Source organism: Heteronotia binoei, chromosome 5, assembly GCF_032191835.1.
Source record: "Heteronotia binoei isolate CCM8104 ecotype False Entrance Well chromosome 5, APGP_CSIRO_Hbin_v1, whole genome shotgun sequence".
Lineage (NCBI taxonomy): Eukaryota > Metazoa > Chordata > Lepidosauria > Squamata > Gekkonidae > Heteronotia > Heteronotia binoei.
This window is the reverse complement of record NC_083227.1, coordinates 327536-339813: the sequence shown is the minus strand read 5'-3', so window position 1 is coordinate 339813 and position 12278 is coordinate 327536. Positions and strand designations below refer to the sequence as shown.

General features: G+C 58.0%; 1 protein-coding gene across 1 annotated transcript in view; it reads right to left on the bottom strand.

Annotated features, from left to right (window-relative positions):
* The window catches only part of TAPBP (TAP binding protein), a gene marked incomplete at its 3' end in the record, with an annotated part of 32299 nt that overhangs the window by 3857 nt on the left and 16164 nt on the right, over positions 1 to 12278 (bottom strand). The window contains exons 3-4 of the mRNA XM_060237649.1: positions 3178 to 3483; positions 295 to 627 (exon numbers count right to left, since the gene is read on the bottom strand). Of these exons, the coding sequence (XP_060093632.1) occupies positions 295 to 627; positions 3178 to 3483 (639 nt within the window). The remainder of the gene's footprint in view (positions 1 to 294; positions 628 to 3177; positions 3484 to 12278) is intronic.

Genomic DNA, 12278 nt, shown 5'->3' with positions numbered 1-12278 from the left:
CTGAGAGAGGTCTGACAGAAACTGCTCTTGAGAGAACAGCTCTGAGAGAACTTGTAACTGACCCAAGGTCATTCCAGAAGTGCAGGTGGAGAAGGGGGGAAGCAAACTCAGGTATCCCAGATAAGATTCCACGCTCTTGACCGCTACACCAAACTGGCTGCATTTTATGCTGCCAGGAAAGTATTCTTTATATTTCACTTTCCCCCCAAACCTGTTTTCTTGGGCACGGGATTTCCCCCCTGGCCTCACAGCCTGTCCCTCCTCGCAGGGTCCACCGCAGAGGCCGAGACTCACCCATGGCCTTCAGCTCCAAGGCCTGCTGGGCGTGCAGGTGGGGCAGGTAGACGGTGCAGATGTAGGTCCCCTCCTGGAGCACGCGGAGGCCGCGCAGGCAGAGGGAGACGTTGCTGCTGTCCGGGTCCAGGAAAAGCTCCACGCCCTTCTCCGCCACGGAGATCTGCTTGGCCGCCCCGTCGTAGGCCAGGATCACCCGCCCGGCCCCGCGGTGCTGATGGCGCCACTCGACGGAGAAGGGGGCCGCGGGGGCGGAGAAGCCGCAGTCGAGCACCACGTCCTCGCCCAGGCGGGACTGCAGGTGGGGGGTCCGCGTGAACACAGAGAAGACCGCTGGGGGACAAGGAGGGGGCAGAGGAGAGAGAGCAGAGTCTGGAAGGCGGAAACCAAGAGCTTTCCACGCCAGGCCGAGCCACACTCAGAAGGCGGCCAATTGCTTCACTGGGGCCTTCAGCAGTTTCTGCAGCAAGTGGCCCTCACTGGCACCAGCTTTCCTTCTGCACCCAGCAGTGTTCCCTCTAAGCAGAGTTCCCTCTTAGCCCAGGAAAAACAGCCCCAGAGCAAACTAATTGAGGCAGCAGCTCACCACTTTAATGCCAGGAGCTCACGAAGCACAATTTTTGCTCAAAAGACTGCAACTGACATAGAGTATTGAAGAAGATGATATTGGATTTATATCCCGCCCTCCACTCCAAAGAGTCTCTGAGAGGCTCACAGTCTCCTTTCCCTTCCTCCCCCACAACAGACACCCTGTGAGGTTGGTGGGGCTGAGAGAACTCTCCCAGAAGCTGCCCTTTCAAGGACAACTCCTGCCAGAGCTATGGCTGACCCAAGGCCATTCCAGCGGGTGCAAGTGGAGGAGTGGGGAATCAAACCTGGTTCTCCCAGATAAGAGTCCGCACACTTAACCGCTACACCAGACTGGCTCTCTACTGGTGCCCCTGCATGCCATCTCAAAAGGAAAGGCGGTGGGGAAGCCAAGGCAGGTTTACTCCCAAGGAAGTCCCACGAGGCCCAATCCCCTGAATCCATTTGTCTTGGATCGCAGCCCTGCCTCTCTGACTCCTCACAGCCTGTCGCATTTCTGGGCATGTGCAAAGGAGCCAACAACCCTGAAGGAAATGGGGGACCACGGTTTCAGGAGATGAAAGGGGCTGAGAGCTCAGAGCGGGAGGGCAGGAAGGGCTTAATCAGGGCTCAGTTCTCATGGCCCCTTCTTGCACACCCAGGGAAATGCTGAGTGGCAGTTTCGGGTCAAACAGAAATTTTCTCCAGGCCAGTTTGGCAAAGGTTCCTGAAGGGTTCTGCCATCTTCTGGGCATGGAGCACGGCTCACCGGAGGTGTTGGGAAGAGGAGGTGCTTGTGAATTTCCTGCATTGTGCAGGAGGGGGCTGGACTAGATGACCCTGGAGGTCCTTCCAATGGTAGGATTCCTCAGTGGAAGAGGCTTCCTCCTGGGGAGGTGGTGGGCTCTCCTTCCTCGGAGGTTTTTCAACAGAGGCTAGATGGCCATCTGACAGCAATGAGGATCCTGTGAATTTAGGGGGAGGGGCTTGTGAGTTTCCTGCATTGTGCAGGGGGGTGGACTAGATGGCCCTGGAGGTCCCTTCCAACTCTAGGATTCTATGATTCTTCTGGAGACGGTGGGTTCTCCTTCCTTGGATGATTTTCAACAGAGGCTAGCTGGTCATCTAACAGCAATGAAGATCCTGTGAATTTAGGGGGAGGTGTTTGTGTTTCCTAAATTGGGCAGTGGGTTGGACTAGATGACCCTAGAGGTCCCTTCTAAATCTATGAGTCCTGACTGTGAGAGCAGTTCCTCAGTGGAACAGGCTTCCTTGAGAGGTGGTGGGCTCTCCTTCCTTGGAGGTTTTTCAACAGAGGCTAGGCAGCCATCTCACAGCAATGAGGATACTGTGAATTTAGGGGAGGGGGTTGTGAGTTTCCTGCATAGTGCAGGGGGTTGGACTAGATGTCCCTGGCGGCCCCTTCCAACTCTTCTATGATTCCAACAGTCTTCCTCCTGGGGAGGTGGTGGGCTCTCCTTCCTTGGAGGTTTTTCAACAGAGGCTAGATGGCCATCTGACAGCAATGAGGATACTGTGAATTGAGGGGGAGGTGTTTGTGAGTTTCCTGCATTGTGCAGAGGGTTGGACTAGATGACCCTTGTGGTCCCTTCCAACTCTATGATTCTCTGGTTCCATCCTATCCCCTCCTCCTCCAGCGTTTGCATGAGCGAGACCAGAAGGAAGAGGCTTTTCTAAGAGGGCATCTGCCAAGTACTGCTTTTGGAAACATTTACCATTTTGTTTGGTTTTTAAAAAAATCATTTGGACTTTTGCTGGTCCCTTTTTTGCCAATTGAGGGCCCCACCCGATGAAGTGGCTTTGAGGCCCCTCCTGTGGCTCTTGGGGGGGGGGGGCAAGGAGCCTCTTTTGAAGAGCAGCCTAAATTCCTCGCTGGCAGCAGCCTTTGTGCGACCAGCCTTCTGCAAGTAATTGGAAATCAGTGTTTACCATCCCCTCGTTTGTGGGCTGACAAAGCATCTGAATTATCTGCCTGCTGCGGCCTCTTACCGAAAGCGCCGCTGCTATTTTTAAGAACGACAACTGCGATTTGTGTGTTTGCTGTTCCTGTTCTGAGGCCGAGAACAGAGCAGCTATTTTAGAAGCAGATTGTTCCCAGTGCTGGAATCGTTGCTTTCCTGCCTCTGCTGAAAGGGCCCTGAAGAGCTGCGGGCAACGGAAAGGCCCATCTTCCCACGCTCTGCCTGGAGAAGGCCGAGACCCCCCAGCAGGACACAGACCGGGTCTGCCTCCCCTGAGTCTCCCCCCACCCACAACCCAGGGAGGGAAGGAGGGGAGATGCTGTCACTGGGGTACCTGTTGTCGTGGTGATGATGCTGGTGGCTGCAGCCTCCTGTTTCCAAGGCAACTGTGGCTCCTCCTCGTGCAAGATGCTGCTGACCCCGTAGCCGGCTTCTGAGTTCTGGATGCTGACAATGAACCACTTCCCTTTCTCCAGGGAGCGCGGGCAGCCCTCTTTGCCGGCCAGCCCCACAGCCCAGGAGACGTGGGCCTCTTGGAGAGAGTAGGTGTTGATCTCGCAGGAGACGGAGTGGGCCTCTGCCCCCAGCCAGAGCGGAGGGACCCTGGGGTCGCTCCCTCCCCACAGAGTCCCGGAAGGGTCTGCAGAGACAGGAGTTGTGGGGAGAAGATGGGTTAAGGAGGCAGGAGAGTGTTGGGACGTGTGTGTGTGTGTGGGGGGGTGCTTTCTGCCTTTCCCCACCTCTAGATCTCTCTTCCAGGTGATTCTGTGAACTTTGGGAGATCATGAGAGGTGCTGATGCAAGTCCACTGAACACTGCTTAAAGCGCCTGAGAAACCCTTTCGACAGTCTCATGTGGTAAAGTTCAATATCCCTATTGGTGGCAGGGACTGTTTGGAAGTGATTTCTCTACAGAGGGGAAGACAAGACCCTGCCGCTTTAAGAGACGTCTGGATACTGGCTCTCTCTTGGGGACTTCGTTGTAAACATCTTTATTGGTGTATGGAATGGGCTGATCAATTAATCATATAACATTCCATGAGTATTCTTATGATTACTGCATATGGGGATATTATTTTCTCAACAGTTCTCACAACACCCGTTTTGCAGGCCCTCTGCTCAGTTGCAGCCCGAGGAAACACAAAACCTTGTGTGACCTTCAGCTCCCATCACCCTGGGCTCCTGCACAACACCTTCGCTCATCTCTTCTGCAGGCGCAAACGGGCACTCGGTTGGCACTACCACCCTCCATGAGGGCAGGGGGTCCAGAGGAACTGGCTGGCCACTGTGTGAGACAGGAGGCTGGACTAGATGGACCCTCACTGGTCTGACCCAGCAGGGTTCTTCTGATGTTCTTCTCAGGGGAAGGCCTCAGCCTCTCTGCCCTGTTGTTGGCCCTCCAGAGGAACTGGCTGGCCACTGTGTGAGACAGGAGGCTGGACTAGATGGACCCTCACTGGTCTGATCCAGCAGGGCTCTTCTGAGGTTCTTCTCAGGGGAAGGCCTCAGCCTCTCTGCCCTGTTGTTGGCCCTCCAGAGGAACTGGTTGGCCCCTGTGTGAGACAAGAGGCTGGACTAGATGGACCCTCCCTGGTCTGATCCAGCAGGGCTCTTGTGAGGTTCATCCTAGAGGAAGGCCTCATCCTCTCTGCCCTGTCGTTGGCCCTCCAGAGGAACTGGTTGACCCCTGTGTGAGACAGGAGGCTGGACTAGATGGGCCCTCCCTGGCCTGACCCAGCAGGGCTCTTTTGAGGTTCTTATGAAGGCCTTGGCCTCTCTGCCCTGTTGTTGGCCCTCTAGAGGAACTGGTTAGCCACTATGTGAGAAAGGAGGCTGGACTAGATGGACCCTCCCTGGTCTGACCCAGCAGGGCTCTTCTGATGTTCTTCTCAGGGAAGGCCTCAGCCTCTCTGCCCTGTCGTTGCCGCTCCAGAGGAACTGGTTGACCCCTGTGTGAGACAGGAGGCTGGACTAGATGGGCCCTCCCTGGCCTGACCCAGCAGGGCTCTTCTGAGGTTCTTATGAAGGCCTCGGCCTCTCTGCCCTGTTGTTGGCCCTCCAGAGGAACTGGTTAGCCACTGTGTGAGACAAGAGGCTGGACTAGAAGGACCCTCCCTGGTCTGATCCAGCAGGGCTCTTCTGATGTTCTTCTCAGAGGAAGGCCTCGGCCTCCATGCCCTGTTGTTGCCCTCGTGATAAACTGGCTGGCCACTATGTGAGAAAGGAGGCTGGACTAGATGGACCCTCACTGGTCTGACCCAGCAGGGCTCTTCTGAGGTTCTTCTCAGGGAAGGCCTCAGCCTCTCTGCCCTGTTGTTGGCACTCCAGAGGAACAGGCTGGCCACTGTGTGAGACAAGAGGCTGGACTAGATGGACCCTCCCTGGTCTGATCCAGCAGGGCTCTTTTGAGGTTCATCCTAGAGGAAGGCCTCAGCCTCTCTGCCCTGTCGTTGGCCCTCCAGAGGAACTGGCTGGCCACTGTGTGAGACAGGAGGCTGGACTAGATGGGCCCTCCCTGGTCTGACCCAGCAGGGCTCTTCTGAGGTTCTTCTCAGGGGAAGGCCTTGGCCTCTCTGCCCTGTTGTTAGCCCTCCAGAGGAACTGGCTAGCCCCTGTGTGAGACAGGAGGCTGGACTAGATGGACCCTCCCTGGTCTGATCCAGCAGGGCTCTTCTGATGTTCTTCTCAGAGGAAGGCCTCGGCCTCCATGCCCTGTTGTTGTCCTCGTGATAAACCGGCTGGCCACTATGTGAGAAAGGAGGCTGGACTAGATGGACCCTCCCTGGTCTGACCCAGCAGGGCTCTCCTGTGTTCTTCTCAGGGGAGGGCCTCAGCCTCTCTGCCCTGTTGTTGGCCCTCCAGAGGAACTGGTTAGCCACTGTGTGAGACAAGAGGCTGGACTAGATGGACCCTCACTGGTCTGACCCAGCAGGGCTCTTCTGATGTTTTTCTCAGGGGAAGGCCTCAGCCTCTCTGCCCTGTTGTTGGCCCTCCAGAGGAACTGGCTGGCCACTGTGTGAGACTAGAGGCTGGACTAGATGGACCCTCACTGGTCTGACCCAGCAGGGCTCTTCTGATGTTCTTCTCAGGGAAGGCCTCAGCCTCTCTGCCCTGTTGCTGGCCCTCCAGAGGAACTGGTTGGCCACTGTGTGAGACAGGAGACTGGACTAGATGGACCCTCCCTGGTCTGACCCAGCAGGGCTCTTCTGATGTTCTTCTCAGGGGAGGGCCTCAACCTTTCTGCCCTGTTTTTGTCCCTCCAGAGGAACTGGCTGGCCACTGTGTGAGGCAGGAGGCTGGACTAGATGGACTCTCCCTGGTCTGATCCAGCAGGGCTCTTCTGATGTTCTTCTCAGGGGAGGGCCTCAACCTCTCTGCCCTGTTGTTGGCCCTCCAGAGGAACTGGCTGGCCCCTGTGTGAGACAGGAGGCTGGACTAGATGGACCCTCCCTGGTCTGACCCAGCAGGGCTCTCCTGTGTTCTTCTCAGGGGAAGGCCTGAGCCTCTCTGCCCTGTTGTTGGACCTCCAGAGGAACTGGCTGGCCACTGTGTGAGACAGGAGGCTGGACTAGATGGACCCTCCCTGGTCTGACCCAGCAGGGCTCTTCTGATGTTCTTCTCAGGGAAAGGCCTCGGCCTCTCTGCCCTGTTGTTGGCCCTCCAGAGGAACTGGCTGGCCCCTGTGTGAGACAGGAGGCTGGACTAGATGGACCCTCCCTGGTCTGACCCAGCAGGGCTCTCCTGTGTTCTTCTCAGGGGAAGGCCTGAGCCTCTCTGCCCTGTTGTTGGACCTCCAGAGGAACTGGCTGGCCACTGTGTGAGACAGGAGGCTGGACTAGATGGACCCTCCCTGGTCTGATCCAACAGGACTCTCCTGATGTTCTACTCAGGGGAAGGCCTCAGCCTCTCTGCCCTGTTGTTGGCCCTCCAGAGGAACTGGCTGGCCACTGTGTGAGACAGGAGGCTGGACTAGATGGACCCTCTCTGGTCTGACCCAGCAGGGCTCTCCTGTGTTCTTCTCACGGGAGGGCCTCAGCCTCTCTGCCCTGTTGTTGGCCCTCCAGAGGAACTGGCTGGCCCCTGTGTGAGACAGGAGGGTGGACTATATGGACGCTCCCTGGTCTGACCCAGCAGGGCTCTTCTGATGTTCTTCTCAGGGGAAGGCCTCGGCCTCTCTGCCCTGTTGTTGGCCCTCCAGAGGAACTGGCTGGCCCCTGTGTGAGACAGGAGGCTGGACTAGATGGACCCTCCCTGGTCTGACCAAGCAGGGCTCTCCTGTGTTCTTCTCAGGGGAAGGCCTGAGCCTCTCTGCCCTGTTGTTGGACCTCCAGAGGAACTGGCTGGCCACTGTGTGAGACAGGAGGCTGGACTAGATGGACCCTCCCTGGTCTGATCCAACAGGACTCTCCTGATGTTCTACTCAGGGGAAGGCCTCAGCCTCTCTGCCCTGTTGTTGGCCCTCCAGAGGAACTGGCTGGCCACTGTGTGAGACAGGAGGCTGGACTAGATGGACCCTCTCTGGTCTGACCCAGCAGGGCTCTCCTGTGTTCTTCTCAGGGGAGGGCCTCAGCCTCTCTGCCCTGTTGTTGGCCCTCCAGAGGAACTGGCTGGCCCCTGTGTGAGACAGGAGGGTGGACTATATGGACGCTCCCTGGTCTGACCCAGCAGGGCTCTTCTGATGTTCTTCTCAGGGGAAGGCCTTGGCCTCTCTGCCCTGTTGTTGGCCCTCCAGAGGAACTGGCTGGCCACTGTGTGAGACAGGAGGCTGGACTAGATGGACCCTCCCTGGTCTGACCCAGCAGGGCTCTTCTGATGTTCTTCTCAGGGGAGGGCCTCGGCCTCTCTGCCCTGTTGTTGGCCCTCCAGAGGAACTGGTTGACCCCTGTGTGAGACAGGAGGCAGGACTAGATGGGCCCTCCCTGGCCTGACCCAGCAGGGCTCTTTTGAGGTTCTTATGAAGGCCTTGGCCTCTCTGCCCTGTTGTTGGCCCTCTAGAGGAACTGGTTAGCCACTATGTGAGAAAGGAGGCTGGACTAGATGGACCCTCCCTGGTCTGACCCAGCAGGGCTCTTCTGATGTTCTTCTCAGGGAAGGCCTCAGCCTCTCTGCCCTGTCGTTGGCGCTCCAGAGGAACTGGTTGACCCCTGTGTGAGACAGGAGGCTGGACTAGATGGGCCCTCCCTGGCCTGACCCAGCAGGGCTCTTCTGAGGTTCTTATGAAGGCCTCGGCCTCTCTGCCCTGTTGTTGGCCCTCCAGAGGAACTGGTTAGCCACTGTGTGAGACAAGAGGCTGGACTAGAAGGACCCTCCCTGGTCTGATCCAGCAGGGCTTTTCTGATGTTCTTCTCAGAGGAAGGCCTCGGCCTCCATGCCCTGTTGTTGCCCTCGTGATAAACTGGCTGGCCACTATGTGAGAAAGGAGGCTGGACTAGATGGGCCCTCCCTGGCCTGACCCAGCAGGGCTCTTCTGAGGTTCTTATGAAGGCCTCGGCCTCTCTGCCCTGTTGTTGGCCCTCCAGAGGAACTGGTTAGCCACTGTGTGAGACAAGAGGCTGGACTAGAAGGACCCTCCCTGGTCTGACCCAGCAGGGCTCTCCTGTGTTCTTCTCAGGGGAGGGCCTCAGCCTCTCTGCCCTGTTGTTGGCCCTCCAGAGGAACTGGTTAGCCACTGTGTGAGACAAGAGGCTGGACTAGATGGACCCTCACTGGTCTGACCCAGCAGGGCTCTTCTGATGTTTTTCTCAGGGGAAGGCCTCAGCCTCTCTGCCCTATTGTTGGCCCTCCAGAGGAACTGGCTGGCCACTGTGTGAGACTAGAGGCTGGACTAGATGGACCCTCACTGGTCTGACCCAGCAGGGCTCTTCTGATGTTCTTCTCAGGGAAGGCCTCAGCCTCTCTGCCCTGTTGCTGGCCCTCCAGAGGAACTGGTTGGCCACTGTGTGAGACAGGAGACTGGACTAGATGGACCCTCCCTGGTCTGACCCAGCAGGGCTCTTCTGATGTTCTTCTCAGGGGAAGGCCTCAGTCTCTCTGCCCTGTTGTTGGCCCTCCAGAGGAACTGGTTGGCCACTGTGGAAGACAGGAGGCTGGACTAGATGGACCCTCCCTGGTCTGACCCAGCAGGGGTCTTCTGATGTTCTTCTCAGGGGAGGGCCTCAACCTTTCTGCCCTGTTTTTGTCCCTCCAGAGGAACTGGCTGGCCACTGTGTGAGGCAGGAGGCTGGACTAGATGGACTCTCCCTGGTCTGATCCAGCAGGGCTCTTCTGATGTTCTTCTCAGGGGAGGGCCTCAACCTCTCTGCCCTGTTGTTGGCCCTCCAGAGGAACTGGCTGGCCCCTGTGTGAGACAGGAGGCTGGACTAGATGGACCCTCCCTGGTCTGACCCAGCAGGGCTCTCCTGTGTTCTTCTCAGGGGAAGGCCTGAGCCTCTCTGCCCTGTTGTTGGACCTCCAGAGGAACTGGCTGGCCACTGTGTGAGACAGGAGGCTGGACTAGATGGACCCTCCCTGGTCTGACCCAGCAGGGCTCTTCTGATGTTCTTCTCAGGGAAAGGCCTCGGCCTCTCTGCCCTGTTGTTGGCCCTCCAGAGGAACTGGCTGGCCCCTGTGTGAGACAGGAGGCTGGACTAGATGGACCCTCCCTGGTCTGACCCAGCAGGGCTCTCCTGTGTTCTTCTCAGGGGAAGGCCTGAGCCTCTCTGCCCTGTTGTTGGACCTCCAGAGGAACTGGCTGGCCACTGTGTGAGACAGGAGGCTGGACTAGATGGACCCTCCCTGGTCTGATCCAACAGGACTCTCCTGATGTTCTACTCAGGGGAAGGCCTCAGCCTCTCTGCCCTGTTGTTGGCCCTCCAGAGGAACTGGCTGGCCACTGTGTGAGACAGGAGGCTGGACTAGATGGACCCTCTCTGGTCTGACCCAGCAGGGCTCTCCTGTGTTCTTCTCACGGGAGGGCCTCAGCCTCTCTGCCCTGTTGTTGGCCCTCCAGAGGAACTGGCTGGCCCCTGTGTGAGACAGGAGGGTGGACTATATGGACGCTCCCTGGTCTGACCCAGCAGGGCTCTTCTGATGTTCTTCTCAGGGGAAGGCCTCGGCCTCTCTGCCCTGTTGTTGGCCCTCCAGAGGAACTGGCTGGCCCCTGTGTGAGACAGGAGGCTGGACTAGATGGACCCTCCCTGGTCTGACCCAGCAGGGCTCTCCTGTGTTCTTCTCAGGGGAAGGCCTGAGCCTCTCTGCCCTGTTGTTGGACCTCCAGAGGAACTGGCTGGCCACTGTGTGAGACAGGAGGCTGGACTAGATGGACCCTCCCTGGTCTGATCCAACAGGACTCTCCTGATGTTCTACTCAGGGGAAGGCCTCAGCCTCTCTGCCCTGTTGTTGGCCCTCCAGAGGAACTGGCTGGCCACTGTGTGAGACAGGAGGCTGGACTAGATGGACCCTCTCTGGTCTGACCCAGCAGGGCTCTCCTGTGTTCTTCTCAGGGGAGGGCCTCAGCCTCTCTGCCCTGTTGTTGGCCCTCCAGAGGAACTGGCTGGCCCCTGTGTGAGACAGGAGGGTGGACTATATGGACGCTCCCTGGTCTGACCCAGCAGGGCTCTTCTGATGTTCTTCTCAGGGGAAGGCCTTGGCCTCTCTGCCCTGTTGTTGGCCCTCCAGAGGAACTGGCTGGCCACTGTGTGAGACAGGAGGCTGGACTAGATGGACCCTCCCTGGTCTGACCCAGCAGGGCTCTTCTGATGTTCTTCTCAGGGGAGGGCCTCGGCCTCTCTGCCCTGTTGTTGGCCCTCCAGAGGAACTGGTTGACCCCTGTGTGAGACAGGAGGCTGGACTAGATGGGCCCTCCCTGGCCTGACCCAGCAGGGCTCTTTTGAGGTTCTTATGAAGGCCTTGGCCTCTCTGCCCTGTTGTTGGCCCTCTAGAGGAACTGGTTAGCCACTATGTGAGAAAGGAGGCTGGACTAGATGGACCCTCCCTGGTCTGACCCAGCAGGGCTCTTCTGATGTTCTTCTCAGGGAAGGCCTCAGCCTCTCTGCCCTGTCGTTGGCGCTCCAGAGGAACTGGTTGACCCCTGTGTGAGACAGGAGGCTGGACTAGATGGGCCCTCCCTGGCCTGACCCAGCAGGGCTCTTCTGAGGTTCTTATGAAGGCCTCGGCCTCTCTGCCCTGTTGTTGGCCCTCCAGAGGAACTGGTTAGCCACTGTGTGAGACAAGAGGCTGGACTAGAAGGACCCTCCCTGGTCTGATCCAGCAGGGCTCTTCTGATGTTCTTCTCAGAGGAAGGCCTCGGCCTCCATGCCCTGTTGTTGCCCTCGTGATAAACTGGCTGGCCACTATGTGAGAAAGGAGGCTGGACTAGATGGGCCCTCCCTGGCCTGACCCAGCAGGGCTCTTCTGAGGTTCTTATGAAGGCCTCGGCCTCTCTGCCCTGTTGTTGGCCCTCCAGAGGAACTGGTTAGCCACTGTGTGAGACAAGAGGCTGGACTAGAAGGACCCTCCCTGGTCTGATCCAGCAGGGCTCTTCTGATGTTCTTCTCAGAGGAAGGCCTCGGCCTCCATGCCCTGTTGTTGCCCTCGTGATAAACTGGCTGGCCACTATGTGAGAAAGGAGGCTGGACTAGATGGACCCTCACTGGTCTGACCCAGCAGGGCTCTTCTGAGGTTCTTCTCAGGGAAGGCCTCAGCCTCTCTGCCCTGTTGTTGGCACTCCAGAGGAACAGGCTGGCCACTGTGTGAGACAAGAGGCTGGACTAGATGGACCCTCCCTGGTCTGATCCAGCAGGGCTCTTTTGAGGTTCATCCTAGAGGAAGGCCTCAGCCTCTCTGCCCTGTCGTTGGCCCTCCAGAGGAACTGGCTGGCCACTGTGTGAGACAGGAGGCTGGACTAGATGGGCCCTCCCTGGTCTGACCCAGCAGGGCTCTTCTGAGGTTCTTCTCAGGGGAAGGCCTTGGCCTCTCTGCCCTGTTGTTAGCCCTCCAGAGGAACTGGCTAGCCCCTGTGTGAGACAGGAGGCTGGACTAGATGGACCCTCCCTGGTCTGATCCAGCAGGGCTCTTCTGATGTTCTTCTCAGAGGAAGGCCTCGGCCTCCATGCCCTGTTGTTGCCCTCGTGATAAACCGGCTGGCCACTATGTGAGAAAGGAGGCTGGACTAGATGGACCCTCCCTGGTCTGACCCAGCAGGGCTCTCCTGTGTTCTTCTCAGGGGAGGGCCTCAGCCTCTCTGCCCTGTTGTTGGCCCTCCAGAGGAACTGGTTAGCCACTGTGTGAGACAAGAGGCTGGACTAGATGGACCCTCACTGGTCTGACCCAGCAGGGCTCTTGTGATGTTTTTCTCAGGGGAAGGCCTCAGCCTCTCTGCCCTGTTGTTGGCCCTCCAGAGGAACTGGCTGGCCACTGTGAGAGACTAGAGGCTGGACTAGATGGACCCTCACTGGTC